Source organism: Dipteris shenzhenensis, chromosome 6 (genome assembly GCF_047967505.1).
Source record: "Dipteris shenzhenensis isolate YYH24624 ecotype China chromosome 6, Dip_SZ_1.0, whole genome shotgun sequence".
NCBI classification, from domain to species: Eukaryota; Viridiplantae; Streptophyta; class Polypodiopsida; order Gleicheniales; family Dipteridaceae; genus Dipteris; species Dipteris shenzhenensis.
The window spans coordinates 29,461,458-29,486,411 of record NC_141601.1 but is presented as its reverse complement, the minus strand read 5'-3'; the positions used below and the strand labels follow the sequence as shown (position 1 = coordinate 29,486,411).

Sequence of the window (24,954 nt, the reverse complement as noted above, 5' to 3'; positions counted from 1 at the left end):
CCTTGTATCACTCCGTTTTGAGGACGTTTGCTGTTGTATATCAAGTTGCTTCTCCACATGCTCTCTTCTATTCTCTTAGAGGTGACGTGTAGCTCTTGCCTCCCCTCTTTATGTTTATGGTGATTCGTTGCACGCCAGCTCCATGAGACTTATGTTTGCAGGTTGCTCAGTGGTTGGGTGCCCGTGCTTTCCATCGGTGTATTCGAGGTTGTGAGGTTCTACGCAAAATCTCATGTTGTGTGAGAAACGCTAGGTTGTCCTTTTGAAGAGGGTTGTGTGGATTCAAGGAACAATTGCTCTCTTCATCATCCTAGTTGTTTTGTGGAGTTATGTCACCATTTGGTACTTCTCTCAAGAAAAAATGTAGAATCTTTATTAGAATTGACTTGGGTCAAAGAATGTCGACTTTGGTTAGCTATGAATAAGTTTATTGTTTTACTTATGCTTTGCATTAATAAAAGGGAACTGTGGGAATGCCCAAAAGGGACTAGGATTAATCCAAGATCTAGGAATGCATGCAGTTCACTAATCTTTAATGGGTTAAAGTGTTTGTGTTTGTGTAGGACTTGGAAGAGACAAAGATCATAAAAGTTGCCCAAGGTGGGCTGAAAGCAAGAAAACTCAGCTTTTGTAAAAGTAGCTTTAGAAAAGCAAGTCTAGCTTTTTGCTAGGCCTAGTCTATAAAAGAAGAGCCTCGATGCTCCTACATTCTATTCAAGAGTTGTACTCAGCTTTATGCTCTTCTCAGAGCCAGTTGTACAAAGTTATTTTGTATTGCAATAAAGACCATTTGGGAAGGAGAGGGGGGGGGGGGGGGGGGGAGGGGGGGCAACCCTTATTTCTATCCCCTAGTGTGGTGTATTGTCTTCTTCCTTCTATCAGCTATCTTCTTTTGCTGTAAATTGTTCCATGGATCCCTTTGGAATGTCATACACTCTTGATGAGCAATTACTTGGTGGCTCAAGTGCATGTGTAGGTGTGGATGTAGCAATCATAATTCACTCACCCCACATTGTCTCTTAATATTGGACCTTCTTAAACTTAACTCACTTAGATATCCATTTACCCAACTTCTTTAACTCAAAAACGCACGTGCTATTGTAACTATTCCATGACCACACACCGCTCCCATCACCATCACAAGAAGCAACTCCTCGAGTTGTATCCCACACGAGCTCATTCCCACAACTACTACTCCTAAAAGCATTTCCTATATATTAGTATCGACTAGGCATAATGATCCATTTTGGCAAAATAAACCCTAGTCTTTTTCCTCCTTCGAAACATCATTGTCAAAATAACTTAAATAATTGACCTTTTGCTTGAGTTGAGTTTGATAGAATTTCCCTTAGCTTTGTCCTTCATCTTATTCTTCCCTTTCACCTAGCACTCTTCCCTGCTATTTGTTATTCCCCAAGCATCATAGCACTTGGGCCTCAACACCCACTCAAACCACCGTGTCTTTAAACATCAATGACTTTGGCGTGTTTTAAATCATGATTAATATCAAAAAACCATGAAAGGCCTTAGCAATTATTCCAAAATGTAGCCAAAGCCTCAATCTTAATCATTTCTCCCATTACTTAGCAGCCGGTTATAAATGGTCTTATGCTTGAGAAAACCTCCTTGGCACACGCAAAATGAAGAAAATTAATCCGTGTTGACTTCATTGTCTCATACATGTCCCTTGAAGTGACCCAAACTTCTCTGCCCAGATCTTTTGCTAATCATGATCTGGTAAAATAGGACCCTTCGTCTAACAATCCTCCACAATTTCCATGCCATTGATTGGGCTTCACATTCACTGTCCACAAATAATAGTAGTCACAGATCCTCTCACGACAACCCACCCTGGCCTGCCTCCCTCTCCTGAACTTCACATATACTCACATACAAATCCACACACCCACCACATACTCCAGCATCCATTTATACAAAGGTCTTTGTACCAAGTTTCTGTCAGCACTTCGGAGGTGAAACACAACTACACAACTTGAATAACCACCTCCTTGGTAATGTGAGCTTACTAAAAATAATCATGGCCGTTCTTTTATGCATGGCCTTTTTTTATTCATACAAAAATTGGCCTACCTTTATTCAGTCACAGGCATCTGCAGCCCCTGGCATGCTGCAGACAGCAGCTGCCAGCATCAGCCGCATACATGGCAGGGCCGTCTGACAACCCGTCTCTGGGTCGGGACAGGTCCTGGTTGGGTCGGTCCTAGGGGGTTCTCGTTCCATCCTCATCCAGCAGCAGCGGATCAGCGGTGGAAAGGGAAGCAGCTTGCCAGCTCCCATCCCACGATCTCTACAGCTCTTTCAGGCCAGCTCATCACCGGACAACAGCAGCAGAGAGTTCACAGTCTTCTACAGTGAAGGACCAGCTCCTTCCATACAGTATTTCCCCCCTTTTTGCTTCCACTTGTTTTTGTAAGTGCATTCTTCTCTCAGTTTGTATCTCTATTCAGTCAGCGGAGAGAGAGAGAGAGAGAGAGAGAGAGAGACCTCTCCCTCCTACATAATCATGGTAATCATGGCCTTTCTTTATTCATTAAAAAATCATGGATTGCAAAAGTGTTGAAGAAATATTTTAAGTGGGAACATGCTAAACTGAATTGCATAATGAACCACAAAAGAACAAAGCTAAGGGGCAAGGACTGAGTGGTACATCAAACATGCCCTATAATTTCAGGGACTTGTCACAGTGCTTTCATATTCACAAGGTGCAAGGGGGCAAAAACTTGAATAAAATTTGCTCTGGCTAATGAATGAATCGAACAGAGTACACATTAAGCTGCAACAGTGCTACTACTTCATGATTTTACATATTTCCAGCTTTACCTAGGTTCAGAGGAACCCCAAGAAAAAGAAGTGGAAGCCTAATATCAGACTAGTTGCAAAGAATTGGATTTTTCAAACAGCGCACAATTTTTCTGGAAAGAATTACAGGGCAAAACAGCTACTGTTTGTCCTCTGAAGATATAACCTGAGCTGATTGCCAAAATGTTTTCTGGCACACAAGTAGTTCTTCACTCTTATTGTTGAGTTTACCCATCGGATGCTTCTTGCATTTCCAGCGCATTGCTTCTGCAAGTGCAAGCGCACTATCCACAAAATTGCTTGCATCACGCAAAATAACATATCCTTCAGGCCGCAAAATGCGATCCATTTCCAGTAGAACAAATTTCATTTCACATCTGTAAAGGGAGAAAAAAAATTTTGATTACACTAGGGAACATACAGCTAGTTTTTCAATAAAATATTAATTGTTGTATCCTGACCAAACCTCAAAAGACAGTTTGAACAGACAGTATACACAGATTTCCCTAAAGTGATAAAATAGTTTGTGAGGTACAATACTTTGTGGTGAAGTCTTTTGAAGATTGAAATTTTTTAAAAAATTTATCGTGGTAGATGTTATCATTTTCTGCATGCAACAGATAGACATACTCTAATGGTATCCTAATAATGCATCACTTAATAGTGCAGTAAATAAACTAGCTATGGCTTGTTTCACAAAAGAGCAACGCTATTGAGCCAGGAGAGATGCACCACTTATCCAAAGCGCATAGGGTTGCAAGAATGTCCTGTATTGTGCCTAGGTAATTTGGGAAATCGTACCCAAGACAAGACTAGTAAACTTGCCCAAACTGGCCCCACCTCAAACACTGAGTGGCCCGAATGTGGTCCACAGACTTGAAGGGATGGGGCCCCAGGTGCAGAAGTTGGGTCCTGGCTTGTACCCAACCTGCCCAAAATGTCCTTATCTAACTGAACGTTTAAAGGGGGCAAGAAAGTCAAGAAGCAAGACAAAAAGATGTGCATTCCACGCTGAACCATGAATGAGTGATATACAAAGAGAATTGCCTTATACCAGCAAGCCCAGAAAAGTTCAAACCTATACTTGACTGACCTATTTTACCATATCATTGTAATTGTACCCTTCCCTTCCCCTTTCAATGGCTGTACTGACAAAAACGCCTCATGAGTTACCTAGTGTACAATTCATTCCATGAGGATAGAGCAACCTATTAGAAGACCTGAACTCTGGGAGTACATATAAAAATGTCATCGTTACACCCTCCCATATATTCTTGTAAAATCTCTCATCCCTTGGCATGCTTTGAGATAGAAGAATGTGTCCTTAAAAAGTCCATCGGTGAAGAAATGACATCAAAGAAACCATCCTCCATACAACCTCAAGTATAATGATGGTGTTCATATGGGCATGAAAATACGGGAATTTCCGCAGTGGCACTGCAGCTCTACCTATCCCAGTAAGTGGATTTGGCCACACCTTTCTGTGAACAATGAAGATCATGCATCAACGTCATGAAATACATGCATTCCGTGGTGGCTGCATTTACTATGTTATATTCAGCCTTACCGGATAAAGAGAGACATTGGGTTGTTTCTTAATGGGTTTACCCAGCAAGAAACAAAATAGTGATGTTGAATGTCTGTCATCCATATCTCCTGCCCAATCTTAGTCTGTAAAACCTAGACGGATCAATTGCTAGAAAAAATGCAAACTAGAAGGGAAATAGTCCTGAACAAATCCAAGAACTCTTTGGCTGCACTCCAATGTCAGACCATAAGGAGTGCATCCCTGTAGCATGAACATTATCTAGCCTCGTAAAACACAAAGCAACACCACTGTGTGCCATCAAACTTTCAGCAATGTCAGGTTTAGTAAGCTTGATAACCTTTCAAACAGCATTGATGGTGATTTGATTGATTGTCTTGCATAAAACATTCCTTGTTTGTGACAAGTAAATAACAACTGATGTTGCCAACACCCATGCTGTAATAATAGTGCAATAAGCCCAACCCTGTCATGTCGAATATACCTCACAGTTCAGCTTTCGCTATGCAATTTTATGCTCAATATTGCTATTGAGTATGGTATCACTGCCTAAACGAAGCACAATTAAATCTTGCAGGATATATAACCTGGGCTCGTTGGGAATAGCCAAAAGCCATGCTGAAACAATAAGCCCAATCCTGCCATGTCAAATATACCTTACAGTTCAACTTTAATTTTATGCTCATTATTGCTATTCAGCATGGTATCAAACTTCGTGAAGGAAGCACAACTAAATCTGTCCCCTCCTGTGGAATCTGTAACCGAGGCTCATTGGGATTATTACAACGCCCCTCCACAAGTAAAATCACTGTAACTTCTAGTACCATACATAAGAGCTTGCTTCATCTCATAAAAATATTTCTTGGCCTTGCATAGCTTGTGCTCTTGTTTTTCTATAACAGAAACATGCAATGAATTATTTTGAGAAGCTCGTTGGGAATAGCCAAAAGCCATGCTGAAACAATAAGCCCAATCCTGCCATGTCAAATATACCTTGCAGTTCAGCTTTAATTTTACGCTCATTATTGCTATTCAGCATGGTATCAAACTGCGTGAAGGAAGCACACTAAATCTGTCCCCTCCTGTGGAATATGTAACCAAGGCTCATTGGGATTATTACAACGCCCCTCCACAAGTAAAATCACTGTAACTTCTAGTACCATACATAAGAGCTTGCTTCATCTCATAAAAATATTTCTTGACCTTGCATAGCTTGTGCTCTTGTTCTTCTATAACAGAAACATGCAATGAATTATTTTGAGAAGGTTTCTTTTGATAGTGATAGCACGATCTTTAGGCATTTTTGGGTAGGAGCCCGAGGTCAATCACTTTTAGGGGGTGACATATACGTAGGTCCAAGATTGACAAGGGGGTTGAATGCATTTTGTTGGATATAGTAGACAGTAGGTCAAACCTTTATCAATACTCTCCTAGTTGATAGTTGCCAAAAAGACTAGGCCTTGCGGTTAAAGGGAATTGGGTTCTAAAATTGTATCTGAATTTATATCCCCTAACTTAGGAACCCTGTGTCGCATGTTTTCAAGGAGTGAGCCCAAGTTTAAAAATTCACGTCTCCCCATTCATTCTGCTTATTGTCTCTAGGAAAATCCAATATACCCATGAGTGTAACAACATGGTGCCCATCTGTGCAAGGCAGTTTCTTTTGCTGATTCTAAGTTTGAGACAGGGCAGAGTGTGGTATCCCAGATTGGTAGATATGAATCGCCCAGTTTGAGACAGGAGAGTGTGGTATCCTAGATTGGCAGCTAGCTTACGCTTTTGAAGATGGTGGCTAACTAATACATCGAGGAAAGAGCTCTACTCTCCAAACGTAAGTCAATGCATTCAAGGGTCAATTGGACAGGACCACCGCCCGCTCAATCTCAATGAGAAATTGGGAAATTGCATGGGTTATTAGAACAGTCTACAGATCAGAGGCTTCTATAGGGTAATTTAAACAACAAAAAAGTAAATGAATTAATACATCACAGCATTCATAAGATCCTTCAAATCCTATTGAAAGTCTCCAGACTTATGACAAAATTTCATGAATCATGAAGAAAGACAGGGATTCAACCTATTTTTGAGCATGAAGTGAGACATTGGGATCCAAAATAGTGGACAAAATTTTAGGAAGTGAGTACCACTCTTCTGACCTCTACATGGTTTCAATCATTGCTTATGTGGACGGTCATGGGTTAACGCACTAAGGATGATTCATATAGTTCCCACCACAACATGTACCCAAACTACTCCTGAGTTAATTAACATGACTCAATTTTGGCCGTTATTACAAGAATCCCTGCCCAAAATAGTCTTGTCTTTAACATTGCAAATGATGATCAAAAACCAAGACTCCCTGCCCAAAATAGTTGTCTTTAAATTTCCAATGATGATCCAACACCAAGACTCCCCTCTCAAGAGTGAGCAAGAGTGAGAGCTGAACGTAGGTCTACTGAATAGTGGACTGAAATGAAGTGAGTACAAAAGTGAAGTGAGGGGTTTTGTCTAAGTGACAAAACCCTATCTTATCCACCAATCGTAGTTAGGGATAAGACTATGGTTAGGGTGAAAAACCTCAATGAGGGAAAAGTGCCCCTAACCCACTTAATACATTACATTGGCCACTGCCTAGAATATAATAATAATTCTAGCAAAGGATGCATGGATCAATACGTGTCTACCCATTGAGAATTATGTGACCCCTTACCAGAGGGTGTACAATAATTGGCTAAAGATTGAAGTGTGCTCTTGTAAAGAAACTATATCTTCTATAGTATTGTTTGCTCGTGGACGGTTTGCCTCATGGGAAATCTCTCATCATAAAGACATACACTTGACAAGTGCCCATCCATCAAACCATTTGTAAGTCAAGGATGTAAATCATAAATCATGGCAATGATGGGGTTTCTACAAAAGTAGAAATTATATATCTAGATGAATCCAAGAACATGCCCAAACTCTTCCTCTAAAAGCACAACACAATGTGCCGTTTCAATCTCATGTTAGTCACTCATAAGGTTGAAACCATAAACTCCACCACGCATAGCACCTAACAATGGATGTACACCATAGTATAAACATATGCTCTGACACATACAAATCCACAAACGCACACATCCTTAGAGCATCCATTTATACAAAGGTATTTGTACTAAGTTTCTATCAGCACTCCGAAGATGAAGAGCAGACTCGACTGTGACAAAGACTAGCAATAAAGGAGAAGGCTAATTTAAAAGTAGTCCACATTCTCTTCATTCAAGCTATAATTACTTGTGAAGACTATACAATTTCATTTTAGTCTCTGCCAAACAAGCATCTAAGCAAAAACTCGTTAGACAATCTAGCTAATAGGGCCATGTACCACTAAGATAGAAAGAATACATCTAATATCAGCAAGCCACAACATGGACAAAAACTTCACAAGGTGAAATTGAATGTATACGGCAGAAGCATATATCTAGATGAATCTAGAAACATGCCCAAACTCATTCTCTAAAACAACACAGTGTGCATTTTCAATCTCATGATAGCCACTCACATGCTCTCTTTTTTTTGTGAAATTCTTACTATTCCATATCATGAAAAGGAGTCCTGTGGGAGCTCAATTTAAATCATCAAAAGATTTCATTATATGAGAAGAAGACAGCATGATCTATATGATGGGTTTGCAGACAATCAAAGAAAGATTGTCACAAAGAGACTTTTACAAAACTAAATTTAGGGCAAGTGGGATCACCAAAGACTCTGCGATTTCTATCTTTCCACGGAGTCCAAAGTGTGAGAAGTGCAGCGGAAATCAACCGGAGAGAGAGAGATCGCACGGTGCCTCACACACACACACACACACACACACACAGAGCAAGAGAGAAAGGCACAGAAGAACTACAAGTGATCTCTGGAGAAAACCCCGCTACAACTGGGGGAAAACCTTGGAAACAACGGGCCGCTCGAGAGCTCAGAGAAACAGCTCAACAACCACGAGCACGGGAGGCACAGAGAGGAGTGGATGAACTACTCCACAACTCTCCCCTAGCACTCCTCTACAAGGCATGCAAAGCTGCTCTGGATCTGCTCGACTAAGATGGCAATGCTGCTGCACAAGATGCTCCAAAGAGGGCTGAGTATGGGGGCCTATATATAGCCCCCAACCCCTCCCTAGTCGGGTAGGGCAGATTGGCCGACCAGCCTGCAAGGTGGCCGATCCTATAGACCAGCATGCTGACTCAAAGGGGGGTGGGCCGACCCACCTCTGCCCTATAAAAGGGCCTGGTAGCAGCCCTGCAAGGGGCTGCTCAAGGCCAATCCCCTAGGCGCCTCCATAGCCGATAGCTCTATCTCCTAGGTGCCTCCATAGCCAACAGCCCTAAGGGAGAGCCTCTCCTCTTGCCCCTCAACACTGATCGGGCTGCAGCCCTACGGCACACACGTAGGGACCAGCAAACCCTAGACTATCCTCACGGGGGGGAGGGGGGGGCACACCCACAACACAAGCCCTCACTCTCTATGCTACCCTCACTCAGTGGGCAGGCGCACCCACAAATACTAGCCCTCTCTCATCAAGAGATGTTGATCTCTAACACAAAGTGCCGAGTCACAAACACACACTTCTTTTTTTTTGTAAAAGAAACTTCGCATTAAGAAGGCATTTACATTCATAGCTGTCCTAAACTGGGACAGCTGCTGCTCCTAACTAAAAACAGTGATAAAAATTTCCAACTAAGCCTAAGGAAGGTCACCAAAGGAATGAGCATCCTGTAGAGACCCGAAGCAAAGACGCTCGAGAGTACGGGAAGACGATCACTAAAGAGTGCTTATACAATCGAACAGTACGAGCACAAATGGTACAATCAAATAGTAACTCACACACACACACACTCTTTTTTTTTGGGTCGAAATGTTGATGCTTTATATTAGAGAATGGCTTCCCCTGAATGGGGATCTTAAAAGTGCATCAACAGAAGATCTCACTATATATGACAAGTATACATTGCAATCTATGTAACAAGTCTGCAATCAATTAAAGAAAGATTGCTGAGAGAGCGTCGAAAGAAAGGAAAAGGAGAAAAAGTTTGATCACCAAAGACTCTATGATTTCTATGCTTCCATAGAGTCTAGAGAGCCCAGTTACGAACCCAAAAGAAAAACAACTCAAATCCCTGTCTGTGTGGGTGAATCCCAAAAAGCCAAAAATGCTTCCCAAAAGCAACAATAGGAAATCTAGCTCTCAAACGATGCTGAAGAAGACCCAAGAAGTCACGGGTGTATGGACAATGCCAAAGGAGATAAGAGACAGATTCTTGTGGAGCCAAACTTCTGTGACAAACAACCGCTAATGTGCCAAAAGCTACCCAGACGGAAAAAACCCCCGCATCAGCCGCCACAAGAAACCTACTGGAGAAGAGAAAATTTCAAGCTCCAAAGCTGCCTAAATCTTTTCCTCCACCACTTTGCCGAGCGATTCATACCCCAGACGCGATTTGCCTTATCAAAAACCCAAGGTCAGGGCAACAAAACTTTATACAAGGAAGGTATCGTAATGTGAGATAGCCTCAAAGGACGAGCTGATGAATCTGGAGGATGAAGAGTCCAATCTTCAAGCCTATTGCAAAGCTCAAGTGGGGGTACCAACGGAAAAGACTGAATCATGTGAGCAATGGTTTGCCACAAAGAACAATAATGCATCCCTAAACCATACTGTCTAGCAACCAACGGGAAAGACATCACGGTACCATCATCATGAATTACATCATCCACCAAGCGAATCCCTTTGAAACTAATAAAGTAGAAAAGTATGGGTCCCTGTAAAGCCAACGGAGGATCAAAGACTTTTGACCAATGCAGACTTTCAGCTCTCAAAGAATTGCCTTGCATAGAGTCGCGGCCCTGCCATTCCAAGTGGAAAAGGATATGTTTCAAATCTGATAAGGCCAAAGGACAACGTTTGATCTTGCCATCAATACATCCAAGTAGAAAATCCCACTGGGTGGGCTGGCAATAACCAAAAGCAGAGGTGGTGACTCGCAAGAGCAAAGAGCGCATCATGGCAACCCAAGGTTGATCTCCTTGCATAAATTACAGTATCATTTTGCTCTTATGAGCAAGGATATGCACATGAATGTTGATAATATTCAAGCCCCCATGCATCTTTGGCGAACAAAGATATTGCATTGAAAGCAATCTCAAACTTTTCCGGCCATATTTGGAACACCAAAAAATTTCCATAATGGCTGAAATAAAGCACGTAACATGATCAGAGGCAGGAAAAAAGGAATGATGCAAAAGACACACTGAACTATCCTCAGGCGAGCATGCAATGGCCAAGTTGCCAATTTCCAGTATTCAAGCTTTTTTTAAAATTTTGCAAGTACCCAGTCAATTTGTTGACGATGAGTTATCTTCCAACCCAAAGGGTAACAGAGATGGCGAACTAAGTGAGTAGGCAGAACAATTTCCCCCATCCATAGAAGACTGCCAATCTTTACAATGCAGCGGTAACAGCTTAGATTTCTGAAATTCACATGTAGACCAGCAACCAGGCCATATAATGATAGAGCATGCATAAGGGAAGAAATATCTCTCTCAGTATTCCTTGGGGTAAAAAAGGAATCATCAATATATGCTTAAGCAACCATAGTGCAACTTCTATGAATTTCTAGTCCATGCAACATGCCTGTAGCCATCAAATGATCCATGTATTGAAGCAAAAGATGCGTGCCTATCGCATACAACAACGCACTAAGTGGACATCCCTGGTGAACCAAACAACGCAGAGTCCAATTTTCAGAAATATCTCCAGACAATATACTGGCAGCTTTACAGTCATTGTACATCCAGTAGATCATGCCAAAACCCAAAGCTTGCATGGTCTGCGAGATGAAATCCCATTGAACCGAGTCAAAATCCTTGGCAATATCAACTTGCAACAATAACACATCTTGCTCCATGTACTTTGCATATTCTATCCCAATATAGGCATTTGCAATATTATCAGTGATATGCTTACGAGAAACAAACCCATATTGTGCAGGATGGAGACCATCATGTAAGTATCCTTTGATGCGATCAACCACCATTTTGGTCGTGATCTTATAGATTACTGGCATAAGAGTGATAGGACGCCAATCAACCAAAGATTCACATATTTGCTTCTTTGGAAGAAGCTTGACAAGCCTCGTGATAGTCACCGGTTGAACCAAAACTCCATCATGAATAGCAAGGACTAGCTACTATGACATTACCACCAATGTTAACAGCCTAATTAATGGGTGTGGATCATCTACTCTGAATTTTTTAACCTAGTCAATAATAAGCGAACAAACCTCACAAATAGCTCCCTACCACTTCTATGACGTAATCCCGTGTCATAGGCAAATAGTTCTAATCCTTTCAGATCTGTGGCAGCATTACATATTTTCACTCTAGTGATGCACGGCACTTCTGGCATCCAATGAGGACACAGTTAAAAGAACGAGAGAGATTAAGGACAATGGGAAAATGGTTTTGCAAGGCAAAAGGAGGAAGCGGGACACCAATGTTGCAATAAGCTAAGGAGGCAGTAGACATTGTGCACAACATCATGACCTCACAGCCAGCCTAACGAAAAAAAACGCTTTATTTGGGGTTCATGCAAGTTCTACTGTTCTATCATTTGTGAATGTTGACAAATTTAATATCACATACATGCCCACTAGGTTAAAAAGGTTAATCAAATTGGCACCTGTGACTTTCTGAAGTAAAAAGACCCTCAACATGAAGTAGGTCGTAAGTTCTTGGATAAGTAGAAAATGCTTCGCACCTGCACATAGAAATCACAGTAAGTAGTCAGGGTGATAAAAATATGTAAACAAACTTAGCAAGAAGACAGATACCAGAATTATGTTGAAAGGTTTAGAATGCACACCAGTCATTGATGGTTCCAATTAAGCCTCGGTCATATATAACCCCGAGAGAATTTGCAGCATAAGAAGACACCACATTCATTACCCATACAGGGTCATCTATTAATGCTGCAGCAAAGCCACCATATCTTGTATTCATGTCCATTATATTCCTTATCTTGTTGGTCCCAAGGTCCGGAAGAACAGTCTTGTAATACTTGACAGCATCTTGCCATACCCTTGTATCCTTTTTAAAAGCACCTGCACTACCCCCAGAAAATAAACCAGCTCTTTCAGGGGCCTCTCCTAGTCGATCAGGCCATTTGGGAGTCTGCCCTACTCCAAGACGTTGAAATGCATGATTTTTCTTCACAATGCATGGACGCATTGGCACATACCTGAAAATACAGGTCCAAAGCACCACCAGTAAAATTACTTGTACTTATGCTACTGCATGTACTTCACTAATTTTATCATGATGTTGATGATGTGCAGCACAAAGGCATGAAGCAGACAAAATTAAAATCCTTTGATGGCACAATGTTTTATGCTAGGAACATAAATAGGTAGAGCCCGCCCACCCTTTCTTAAGTTGTACTGTCTTTTTATATTTCACTCTCTTTATACTTCTCATTCAAAATAGAGATATATCATAAGCAGTAAGAAGGGGGAAAAGAAAGTACATTAAACAATAAGAGCTTTTTAAAACCTAATGTCAGCAAATCTGGCACTTTACCATGCACCATCAGGATCAATGCTGTCATCACAAAGAGGTGGTACAGCACCCTCGTCACGGTCATTGTAGCACTTGTCATCCAAAGGCTTTTGCCAAACAGCAATATCACCCTTCATGCCATAAAGTTTGTAGCACATCTGACCCAAAAGATCTTTGAGTCGATCTAGATCAGCTTTCTGCTTTTCCTCTGTTGTGTCCCAACCTTTCCAATGAACCTGATAATTGATTGGTGGCCCTGAAAGCACCCAAAAGCCTCCAGGACGAAGAACCCTGTCCACTTCTAGCAGATTCACTCCACCTGCAACAAAACGATGCATATAATCTCTCTCTCTCTCTCTCTCTCTCTCTCTCTCTCTCTCTCATCTGGTTTGATTATGCACGCACACTTTATGACATCCCAAATCAGCCAATCCCTAAGCTCACATATGCCACACCCCACATCCTGCACCCTCTTCACTAAGGGGGGGGGGGGGGGGGGGGGGTGAAGGATGCACTAAGTTCATTGCATATGGGATTAACCTCCTAGCCCCGATCTTAGCAAAGCTCTTCAATGAAGCTGTTTGTTTGGCGTTTCCATGCACCTGGACCATTAACACTATCTCGCCCATCCACAAGGCAAGGGATCCCATGAGCTCGGAGAACTACAGGACCATTATGATAGGACATGTCATGTCAAAGGTTTATGCATCAATACTTGATTCCGAGGTCAGCAGATTTGCAGAGTGTCGAGGACTTAAAGCAACAGGACAGGCCGGATTATGGCATGATCATGGAACCATGGACCACATTCTCACGCTCAAATGTATCATCGAGGAGGCGAAGGCACGGAAGCAGAGGGTTTATTGTTGCTTTGTGGATTTCTTGACACGGTTCCGAGAGCCCGCCTCATACCGCACCTACAGTGCCAAAGATGCTCAGCCTCACGCCTTAATTGCATTGTCAGTTAAGAGGATGATAACCCCTCACATCAGGCCTTGAAGGACTGCAAAGGATGCTTAGGATAAGTTAGCCTCTTTGTATCAGATATGCAATGAAGTAAGCATTGCATATTTGCACATGCAATTAGATTCCTAAAAGATGGATGAGCGGGAAAGCATGGATGCCTTTATGCCTAAGGTCAAGGACTTTAAGAACAATTGGCCGACATTGATGAAGTTGTGCCAGAAAGTCAGAGTATGTCCATGACACTTAGTGGACTTCTTGACTCATATCAAGGGTTTGCAACCACATTGAGCTTAGTAGCCATGGATAATCCCAACCATTACATCTTTGATCAGCTCCTCACTTTATTGTTGCAAGAAGAGCAAAGCAATGTAATCGGAATGTCTCTATTTCAGGTGATCAAGCATTGTAAGGGTAATGCGAAAAAAACAAAACCCTGTGGAAAACCCAAGCATATCTATGATAATACTTCAAATGCCAACAAGAATGTAGATGAGAAAAATAATAGAAACCCCTTGCAAAAAACCAAGTCATGATATTTTGAATGCTGAAAGTGCATAGAGTCAGAGAGGAAGAAGCAGCAGTCCAGCTGTGCAGTTACTGATGCTTTGTCTTCCCATGAGAAGGATGAATCAGCCAATGTTGCTCATCATGATTGGGCTTTTGTGTCTTTGATAGTTACCGCTGTGCCCTCTATGATTTCAAGAATGGCAATACCATTCTCATCATTGAAACATTGTCTAATATTCTATATAGACTTGATGCCTATGACAGAGAGACAGACACTGCAGTACTTGCAGCAGAGGACTCTATGGTTGCAGACTTGATGCCTATGACAGAGAGACACACTACAGCACTTGCAGCAGAGGACTCAATGGTTGCAGACACTCATTTGTGGCATGGGCATCTGTATCATAGCAGCCTGTTCAAATTGTATTCACAAAATATGGTTGTTGATCTCCCAAACATGTTTGTGAGGGATGCCTACTCAGGAAAATGCATCAGTTTTCTTTCCGTAAAGATGGAAGTGTTTAAGTAGCATTTAGTTCACAGGATGTGTGGGTCCAAAGTGGACAACATCTATTGGGGGTATGCATACTTTATTCCTTTTGTGGATGATTTCACTCACATACTTGCTTTTACCCATTGAAATCCAAGTCAAATGTCTTTACTTGCTTCAAGCAATTCCTTGAAATGGTTGAGAATGGAAAGGAACACAAGCTTTCTCACAATCCACACTGACGGGGGGGTTAAAAATATGTCCCGAGAGTTTGCTGATTTTTTAGCATCTTGTCGTATCGTACAGTGTACCGTGCCGTACCCACCACAACAAAAAGGTGTTGCAAAACACAAGAATAGAACCTTCATGGAGATGGCACGATGTATGACGAAGGATAGGTCTTTGCCCAACAATTTCTGGTTCAATGCCATTATGTATGCCAATTATTGTTCTGAAAATGTTACCCATCAGGGCATTGAAGCACACCCTATGAGGCTTGGACCAGTCGAGAGCCAGCCATCTCAGTTACGGCATAAGCTTGAGGACAAGGCAGTTAAATGCATTTTTATTGGTTACAGCTCAAAACACAAAGGATTTCGATTGTACATGCAAGGTTATCATTACCAGAGATGTTGCCTTTGCTGAAAACTGTCATGCCCTTGTTGCCAGTTGGACTGTCGAAAACAGTCAACTATTGTTGCTTCTAGTGTCTTTGATAGATTGCTGCCCTTGTTCAAGTCTGCATCAAATTTTGATGGGTCCGTGGAGGCTCCAACTCAGCCACAAACAGGATCTCATATTCAGCCTGATTTCTCTCACATTGAGCAAGCCACCACATATCCAGCAATGACAGAAGAAAAGGCTATCATAAGACAACAGAAAACAGTCCCTAGATGGCTATTCGATACATTAAAGGACAGCAAACAAGCTGAGCCTTTGTCTGGACCCATAAGAGCCGCTTCTCGTCACCTGCAAGGATAGGTTGCATTGATTGCTACGGCTTGCAAGGAAGAGCCACGGTGCCACAAGGATGCCTTTGAGAGCAAACTTTTATAGATAGTGACTGGGCTGGATGCTATGACACAGAGTGTCACATAGTGCCAACTGTTTTATGCTTGGAACCTCATGCCTCTTGGTTTAGTAAAAAGCAGCCTACAGTTGCTACTTCCAGCTGTGAGACTAAGTACAAAGCAGCTTTTATAGCCATGGTGGAATGTATCTGGCTACGAAAGCTATTAGCAAATCTTGATGTTGGTTAGAAATCTCTCACCACTATCTATACAGACGGTCAAAGTATCATCCATTGCGTGGAATCCAATGTTTCATGCACGTACTAAGCACGTTAAGGTTTATTATCATTATGTCTAAGAGAAACTGTCAGCAAGGAATATTCCCTTGTCTCAAATTCCTACAAAAGACACTTTGACAGATATTCACCAAGGCACTTCCTTGACCCAAGTTTGAAGCTTTTCAGCAAGCTATACAAATGATTCCTTGTGTCATGTGATTCTGCCATCCCTATACTTCCATAGGTTACCATATCCTTTTGGATGAACATGTGCAACCATGGAATTAGTTCCACATCGCCAAGGTGCTAGTTTGAATGGGCCAATGACGTCAAGGCTCCATTTATGAAATGGCTCTGGGGAGAGAATTGGGTTGTGTGGCATCCGGTGTCGGATTGTTGGCTGCCCCAACTGTTGGCAAACATCACATTGCCAAGCATATATCTAGATGAATCCAGGAACATGCCCAAACTAATTCTCTAAAAACACAACATAGTGTCATTTCAATCTCATGATAGTCACTCATAAGATTGAAAACCAAAAACTCCATCACGCATAGTACGAACTAGCTACTATGACATCTCCATTGATGTCATGAGCGCCCAGCAGTGGTTGTAAACCATAGTACAAACATATACTCTCACACATAGACATCTACACACCCACAAGTAATTGACCATCCATTTATACTAAGGTCTTTATATTGACTTTATGTCGACGCTTCGGAGGTGAAAGGCAGACTCAGCCATGACAAAGGCTAGCACTAAAGGATAAGTCTAATAAAAAATTAGTCCACATTTTCTTCACTCAAGCTGCAACTGCTTGTGAAGACATTACAATTTCATTTTAGTCTCTCCAGACGACCATATAAGCAAAAAGATGATTAGACAATCTAGCTGATAGGGCATCCTTGGCGAAGTCTCCGCTAGAGAGTCCTTGATGGGCTTTGCAGGATAGGCTATTATTAATTAGTTCTAGTCCTATTAGTTCATTTTAGCTAAGTCAGCTCTTATAACATGAGCTGTAACATGAGTTGACCAGTTTAGGGCTAGCCTTGTAGGCTAGTACTGTTAGTTCTAGTCCTATTAGTCACTCTAGTTTGTGCGGAAGCAAGGTAGAAGAAATGCAAGTGCAAGTGTGATTTAGGGCTAGGCTAGCCTCGTAGGCTAGCACTAGTTAGTTCTAGCCCTTTAGTCACTATAGGTTCTACGGAAGCAGAATGTGAATGCAAGGGAGAAAGAATCGAAGTCGAACTAAGAGTCTATTGTAGCAAATCGAAGTCGAACTAAGAGTCTATTGTAGTAAACCTGAAGTGAAAGGGCAAAAGCCTATGAAAGCTAGCCCTAAACCCTAGATGCGTCAACTCATTTTACAAGTTATGTTATAAGAGTTGACTTAGCTAAAATGAACTAATAGGACGAGAACTAACTAGTACCAGCCTACGAGCAACTAAGTGGAATTGGTGGGTAACTACAAGTGACACGCAAGACTATCCGACACTGTGATGGGCTTCTTCAATAATTCCATGCATGCCTTAGGAAGGACATACAATTGGCCATGGAATACTTGGAGCCGTCAATGTCAATATGGAGTCTTCTATGTGATATCGTGATGTTGCTTATTATTTTTTTCCCTTGTGGGAGTAATTCAGCTCCTTTTATTGATATAATATACACCCACATTTTTCTCCCCCCCCCCCCCAAAAAAAGATTGCGGAGCCATACAACATCGTAGAGATCTGAGGCTTTATTTTTCATTGTGGCATACATGAGATCGAGACCGAGGGGCATGTCTTGAAGCGATGCCCCAAATACTATGAGATCGGAGGAAGGTGTCGCAACGTTTCCTGATGGATTCACAAATATGAGCACAATCGCTGCCTATCCATACTAAAGATGCACTGCATTCTTTGTATAAGAAATCACCTTACTCAGGTCTAGCCTCATGAGACCCAAACACAAGGCATGGGCCTAGACACAAAGAGATCACAAATACTTCTTCAATCAGGCGCACCATGTCAAACACAAGCCCCGCAGGCGCTTGCTCCATTCCAAGTAACACCTCAACTATTCACCCACAAGTACACCCTTAAAAAGGAGTCGAAGATACCCATATCAAATCTCGAACCTGTACCAAAGAAACCAGCACTCATGTTGGGACCCTAGTCAAGCCCACACGAAGCTTAGACTACTCACGGCAGACACATGCTAGACATGACAAGACATTCTCCCAACACATAAAGTTTATTTCTTGCTGTTCCTGGATTCAGTTCATCAGTAATTTCTTGGAGGTGTGATAGACACCTCTAGTTCATCCCATTGGGGTGAACTATAGTCTCAAAGGCTTCTGTTACCTTCGCCAGCCCATAGCCTAAGTTGAAGCTTGATAGAGCTCTTCATCGAGACCATGAACCAGATAATAAAAAAATGTCTATCCCACAGATGTATGGATCTGAAGCCTTTGAGCTCTAAAATCGTAAGAATTGCACGCCTCACTTCTCTTCTTATGCATGCAGATCTACCTCACCCTACATGCTCAGAATGATATACCTCCATAAGACTAGAATATATTTAATCTTAAATTTGAAAACTTTTATGAAGAACGCTAAAGCTACAAAGCACTTGAAGAAATGAAAACAGGAAATTTTCAAAATGTGAGCAATGTAGGGTTAGACATACTAAACCGAAGGATACACTGTCAAACTCTATCTGGTCCATAGTGTTATGGAATAATGTACAGCCTCATGTAGAATCTCTTTCATTTCTTATTCTTGTTTCCTTTCCATAGTGTTCAGATACTCAACACAGCCATTTTCTCAGTTAGCTGCTTACTTAACTCATGACTTTCTTTTAAACTTTATGCAGTTCAATGAATGAAGAGGTTGAGTCAAAGGGAATCTTAATGGCACATGTTATACATCAAATATGATATGGTGTTGAACAAGCAAGTAAAAAGCAACTAGCCACTTATCAGATGGTGCACACTGTCGTGAGAATCAAGAACCCATCATCGTATAAATTACAATGAATAAAGAGGTTGAGTCAAAGGGAATCTCAATGGCACATGTTATACATCAAATATGACATGGTCTTGAAAAAGCAAGTAAAAAGCAACTAGCCACTTATCAAATGGTGCACACTGTCATGAGAATCAAGAACCCATCATCATATAAATTACTGTGTGCCTATTGTTGAGGTATGCACATCACATTAAAGTGGATGGAGTCACACGGCTTTCTTACCATGATCAGACCAAGGAATTAAACAGCGAGAACAATGAGCCATATCAAAAGCATTTGCAGGGTATGGTAAACGCTGTGTGGAAATGATCCCCAGCATGGCAGGAATTCCCCTTTCAAGAGCGAATTGCACCTGCGCTTCATGATTGTCACGAGGTGCCAATGACATAGTTATTATCCCACGATCCAACAAATATCCTCCCCAGCTAGCCACCTGACAGAAAATACCATTATTTCAACTTCAAACAAAGAACAACAGACAGCTCCAAAATCAAATATCAAAGGAAAGATCCATTCTCAAGGCTTGTTTTACAAGCAGATGTACCATACAGGACTACCAACAAACATTTTTTGCTTCTTACGTTATACCTGAAGAGTATTACATGTGAATTCATATTGTATCTCTATGAGATGAAGTATTATGACAGGTTAACAAAACACAACGTACGACCTTTAACAACTATGCTTGTAAGCCATGGCACAGCTCCAATCGGCAGGTATGATTGGCCGAGCCATTTTTCAATTTGCTCTTATATTAACTTTCGAGCAGTATCGATGAAACCAAGAACCAAGCACCAGCACAAGAACAGGAAATTTATATTCAGACAGCATGCTCACTTTCTTCCAGCTCTATAGAGGCAAAGGACAAACTCAACCAAGACTAGCGTTAGCACAACAAAGCTTAACGATTTTATCCAACCACATTTACAAGTTCAATTTTGTAAGTCTCATAAAAGGTAATTGACATAGGTTTCTTATACGCACATGTCTATACAGAAAACATTTCCAAATCGCACTATAAACTCGACGACTCAACTATCATCTGGATCTTGGAGTACTTCACACAAATACTTCTGACAGCATACATGAAAACAAATCTCTTCCTGGCAGGAAAAACTTTTGATTTGGAAAAAGAAAGGACCAACCCCACAGCCTGTATCAAGTGCCGTCCTGACAGTTCCATCCTTCATTTCAGGAATAAGCTCTTCCATAAAGTCCAGATATTCACTCACACCATTTGGAAACATTGTACCTCCACCAGGGAATATAAATTTTTCCCCTTTCTTCTGCATCCACCTCTGATTTGCTTTTGCAGTGTTGATCCAGTCGTAAGGCACATTTCTGTACCAAATTAAAATGTTATGAAGGAATGGATTGTGAAACTCCAATTTTAAAACATCATGCTTTGAGTTACATGCCTGAAGCTTTACCCTTCATGGTAGTTTAGTTTGAGTTTGTGATCAAGTGTGAGTAAATATGTCCAATAACTGGTTACATAAGCAATAAAAATATGGCCCAACTCTAGGGCATGGAGATTTCCTCCACAGGTGGCTACTGTAAAACAAAACGGGGTTTTACAACAAGATAACACTTACCGCTTACATTCATTTTAGCTTTCTCTGCCTACAATAAAACTTTTCTCTCCAGAGTGCTAATAACCTAAAGAATATATATTGACAAGAAGATACCTGTACCAGCATTCGCCTCTGCTGCGAGGCCAGCGAATAGGCACCCTATAACCCTCTGGTGGAGGAATCAAGCAGTCCATCCTCTCTGAAAGAGGTGGGCAGTGGCGTTCCCTAAATGCCATTCGATGCCTATCAAATTTGCGCCATCGCTGTTCAAACCAATCCATGAGCAGCAGGTCAAACATCCGCTCCAATCCCAATGTAATTACACAAGAGAAAACAATATCTAGAAGAATAATAAAGCAGCACAATATCTTGATCTAAAAAAAGCAAACAAAGGACACCAAGTTTTTCAGACTATGTGCCATACAAGCTCAGAAGAAGATAAACAAAACAGCATGCTTATAATGATGTCAATTGAAACATGTAGTTTCAGAGTCAAAAAGTTCAGACCCTTACCCCTGGGTCCATGCATGGTGTCAAATCTTGAAAAGTTATGTTACACTCTTTGAAACTGCTAGGTTTGACTTGAGGCTGACAGCTGGTCAGCTTTGTGCCGGTTGCTGACAGCTCACTTTGCACAAATAGTTTGTCTTTGTCTGAGCAAAAGATGCTCCCCAAGTAAAAGGAAATCGAGCATAAGGACAGCACCATAAGAGCTGGAGGAAGAAGCTTGAACATCTTCTCTGATGCAAAGTTTAGTTTTCCGTCCCTCTCCTTCATGCTGAAATTGTTCAAAATGATCACTGAAAATAAAATACAAATCACATGCAAACCCAATGAGAAGTGCACAGAAGCAAATTACAGCCACAAGTAAAAACTTCATAACTGTCGCAAGAATTCAATGACAGATGCAAAGCTTACATAGAAACAAAAAGTTTGGAATGAAAAAACATAACCATGCAGTACATATAGGAACGAGAAGCAACCCCAAACAGAAAACCTCTAATATCTTCACAGGATTACAGAACCATGTCCAAGTTTGTAACGTCTGTGTGCACGTGCATGCACAGGTACAGAAGCCATCAGAGGGTCTCTGTGGTCTGTGTGCATATCGAAGTATCCAGCCACAAGAAAAGACCCCGAAGGCATATCAAAATAAATAAATCACCCTTGCAAATCTGGTGTTCTTTCTGACTGGACCCTCTCATTCAGGAAAACATGACCATCTGCAGACTTGTTTCATTATTGGGAAGAAATCTGAGATTTCTTAAGATGGTAGGGTTGGCTGTATTAAATATTACACCATGGGGCACGTTTGGTCACATCCAAACGTGATAGATGATCCCTGCCGGTCTCGTCAATGTTGTCCAACTTGGCCATTTCTTTCAGAACATCTGTATCTACATACATTACAGTTTAGGACACCACTCGGATTCCAAATCCTGTAAATCACAGATATTTCTAACTTGAAGCTCTCAATTTGTTTTGTTTTGAGAGCCAATTTTCTGTCTAGGCACGAACACCCACCAGATATCTCATGGAAAACTCTTTCCCCCCACCTTATGGATTCCGTACCACCTCACGGGTGGACCCCGCTCGCTAAAAAGTGGGGAGCAGAGAAGATACCAGGACCCTGATAGACCCAGGCAGGCAGGACTTGCACCCAGGCCCTCAGCTCACCATGCTACCTTGTGTATGTTAAATAGTTTTCTCCATTGTTCAGATCAGTAAAGCAATTATATCTCTCAGCCATTAAGGAAATCTCAAGCTTGAGCATTGTGTAAACGTTTTTTACTCTTGCCCTGCTCTCTCTTCTTTTCTCTCATTACGGTCACCATGGCCTTTTCGATGAGTAGATACATGACTCATTCTGTGTGCTGCAGAATCTTGGCAAAATTTCCCCTAGCAACCCTAAGCTGAAATCTGTGAAGACATGTAGCCATGTAATTGCAGCTTTAAGGTAGCCCGACAGCACACGTTTCAGACACTTTCTTCAATTCTTCCTCCCTAATATATCGTCCAAGCAGGACGCGATTATGGTGTTCTCAGCCATCGTTTCAGGATAACGACGGGACTGCAGATCAGCACGATCCTCGGGATTTCGAAAATTACGTTTCGCACCGACAGCCGAATCCAGCACCAGGGACCGCGTGAGAGGGGATAGCGTGTAGTAGCCAAGTGTCTAGTACTTCAAAAGGTGCAATAATACACACGAGTAGCGAAATGCAAGAGTCTAATCAATACAAGCGGCGCAAAATATTGCAATGCTGCCGGGTCCGCATAAGCACGAGTCCCCACCGTGCGATTTTGAACAGAAAAACGCGATCTATGCACCGGTTATCAGATCCTGGGTTGCGCCATGGCACTTACATCACCGACTGTGGTCTTGGAGGATTGGGGAGATTAGATATGGACTGGCGATGTAAGAATGAAGCTTTCATCGATTGCGCGTGAAGATTTTACTAACAAGAAGGCCTACTATTGCGCGAGGAGAGGATAACAAATCAAAAGGCGCAAAAGGTGATATACCTAAGCGGCGGAGCGGCCGTGAGCAGGAGGTTAAAGGGAGCCTGAAGTCGAAAGAGAAGAGGAGGAGGAGGAAGGAGGCAAAGGAAGCAAAGATGGAGAGGAGGCAAATGAGGAAGGAGAAATGCAGCAAGGGAGGGGAGGAGATGATGGAGAAGTTAGGGCAAAGGGGGGGAGGGTTCCGCCATAGCCAGAGCTTGGCAAGCTCTCAAAGCTCTCTGAGCTCTCTCAGAGAGTGTTCTTTTTGAAAGAACACAGAAAATAAAGAGCACGTAGTGGTAGCTGCACGTCTCCAATTCATTTTTATTTTTTTCAAAAAATCTCTCATCACTTTACCATCCACTCTCTTTCTAGAAATCCTCCACATTTTTAGCCCCCCCCCTTCTCTCTCTCGCTTTCAATTCATGATCTCCGCCCAGTGAAGGCTATTCAACAAGAAGCCAAAATATCCATTTTTTATTTTCAAAAATTCTCGTTTTTTTTTCATCCACATGCTATTTTTTCCTTCTCTTTTTTTAAATGCCGGATATATTAAAGGGCTGGTCAGCCCTCAAAAAAGGACCAATTACAAAAATGGGCCGACTACAAGGGGGGAACGCATATGCTATTTTTTCCTTAAGGTGGTTGCATGAAGATTACTTGGATACATACAATCAAACATCTCATACCTTGCTACCAAGCCCTTCTATGGGCCCTCCATTTACGGCAAAGACTTACAACAAACTCGTTATCTCATATAACGGTAGTAGGCAAATGTATGTGTTGAATGCTCTTGATTGTGGTTCGAACTTCATGTCAAGGCCAAAGAGGGTCAAGATTTGTACGCCACCCTCACACTCATGAGATTGGCACATGCCTCTTGCAAGTCACCAATGCATGTGTAGAAAAGGACAAAGGCAAATGGTGGTCTTCAACAAGATGGTATACATGATTGGATATACATCTTTAATTGAGTCACTCATTAATTTACAGATATAGGCAAGGCCTACTATAGATTTCCATCTTCTTTTTCCTCCTTTTCAAGGAAAGTGTAAACATAAGCAGTAAATGTTACAAAAATTTTATCTTATACAAGTTATCTTATGCATACATAAACAAGAGTTCGAATATGACCATGCAGTGTCTTGCTAGGCTCTGGTTATTAACCTTTTTCCAAGTAGATGCCAAAGTATCACTAACATATTAAGGGATGGGTACCCAATGTTGATTGAGGCACCCCCAAGTCCTCAAGTGAATGCACTAAGGGGAAAAAAAAAAGTTCTCGAGTGAATGCACTAAGACAAAAGACACCCTTTTTAAATTCACAAGGTAAATGGACAATCCATAAAACAAAGCATTTCTTGAATTGTGTGAATATAGACTCTTTTTTGTTGAAAAGTTGATGTTTTTCATTCGTACTACAACATTGAAAGCCTCAAAATCCTCCACATGTAATGACATGCTAGCCCATCATTGCCAAGGCGCTAAAAACTCTAAACCCAAGGCATTGGTGATGCTATCATCCACCCTAATCAACAACTTTTTAATAAATATTATGAGCATTTTGTGTGCCGCATTAGCTTCAAGTTCAATTGGGAACTGCAACTCCATTGTCCATCTTGAAAGTGCAACCATCCATCCCCATGTGA

General features: G+C 41.6%; 1 protein-coding gene across 2 annotated transcripts; it reads right to left on the bottom strand.

Moving 5' to 3' along the window:
• Positions 1-2,748: 2,748 nt before the first annotated feature.
• LOC147901032 (putative methyltransferase PMT20) lies at positions 2,749-23,583 on the bottom strand. Of its 2 annotated transcripts, none has more exons than XM_087375426.1 (9): positions 23,330-23,583; positions 21,317-21,603; positions 20,918-21,066; positions 20,375-20,570; positions 19,452-19,662; positions 12,983-13,280; positions 12,270-12,644; positions 12,087-12,164; positions 2,749-3,197 (listed from the first exon to the last, which is right to left on the bottom strand). In XM_087375426.1, exons 2-9 carry the CDS (start codon positions 21,578-21,580, stop codon positions 2,960-2,962), a joined length of 1,809 nt encoding a protein of 602 aa, XP_087231552.1. In that variant the 5' UTR covers positions 21,581-21,603; positions 23,330-23,583; the 3' UTR covers positions 2,749-2,959. The 2 variants fall into 2 exon arrangements, with proteins under 2 accessions (XP_087231552.1, XP_087231553.1); XM_087375427.1 differs by having other exon boundaries at positions 21,317-21,581.
• Positions 23,584-24,954: the final 1,371 nt, after the last annotated feature.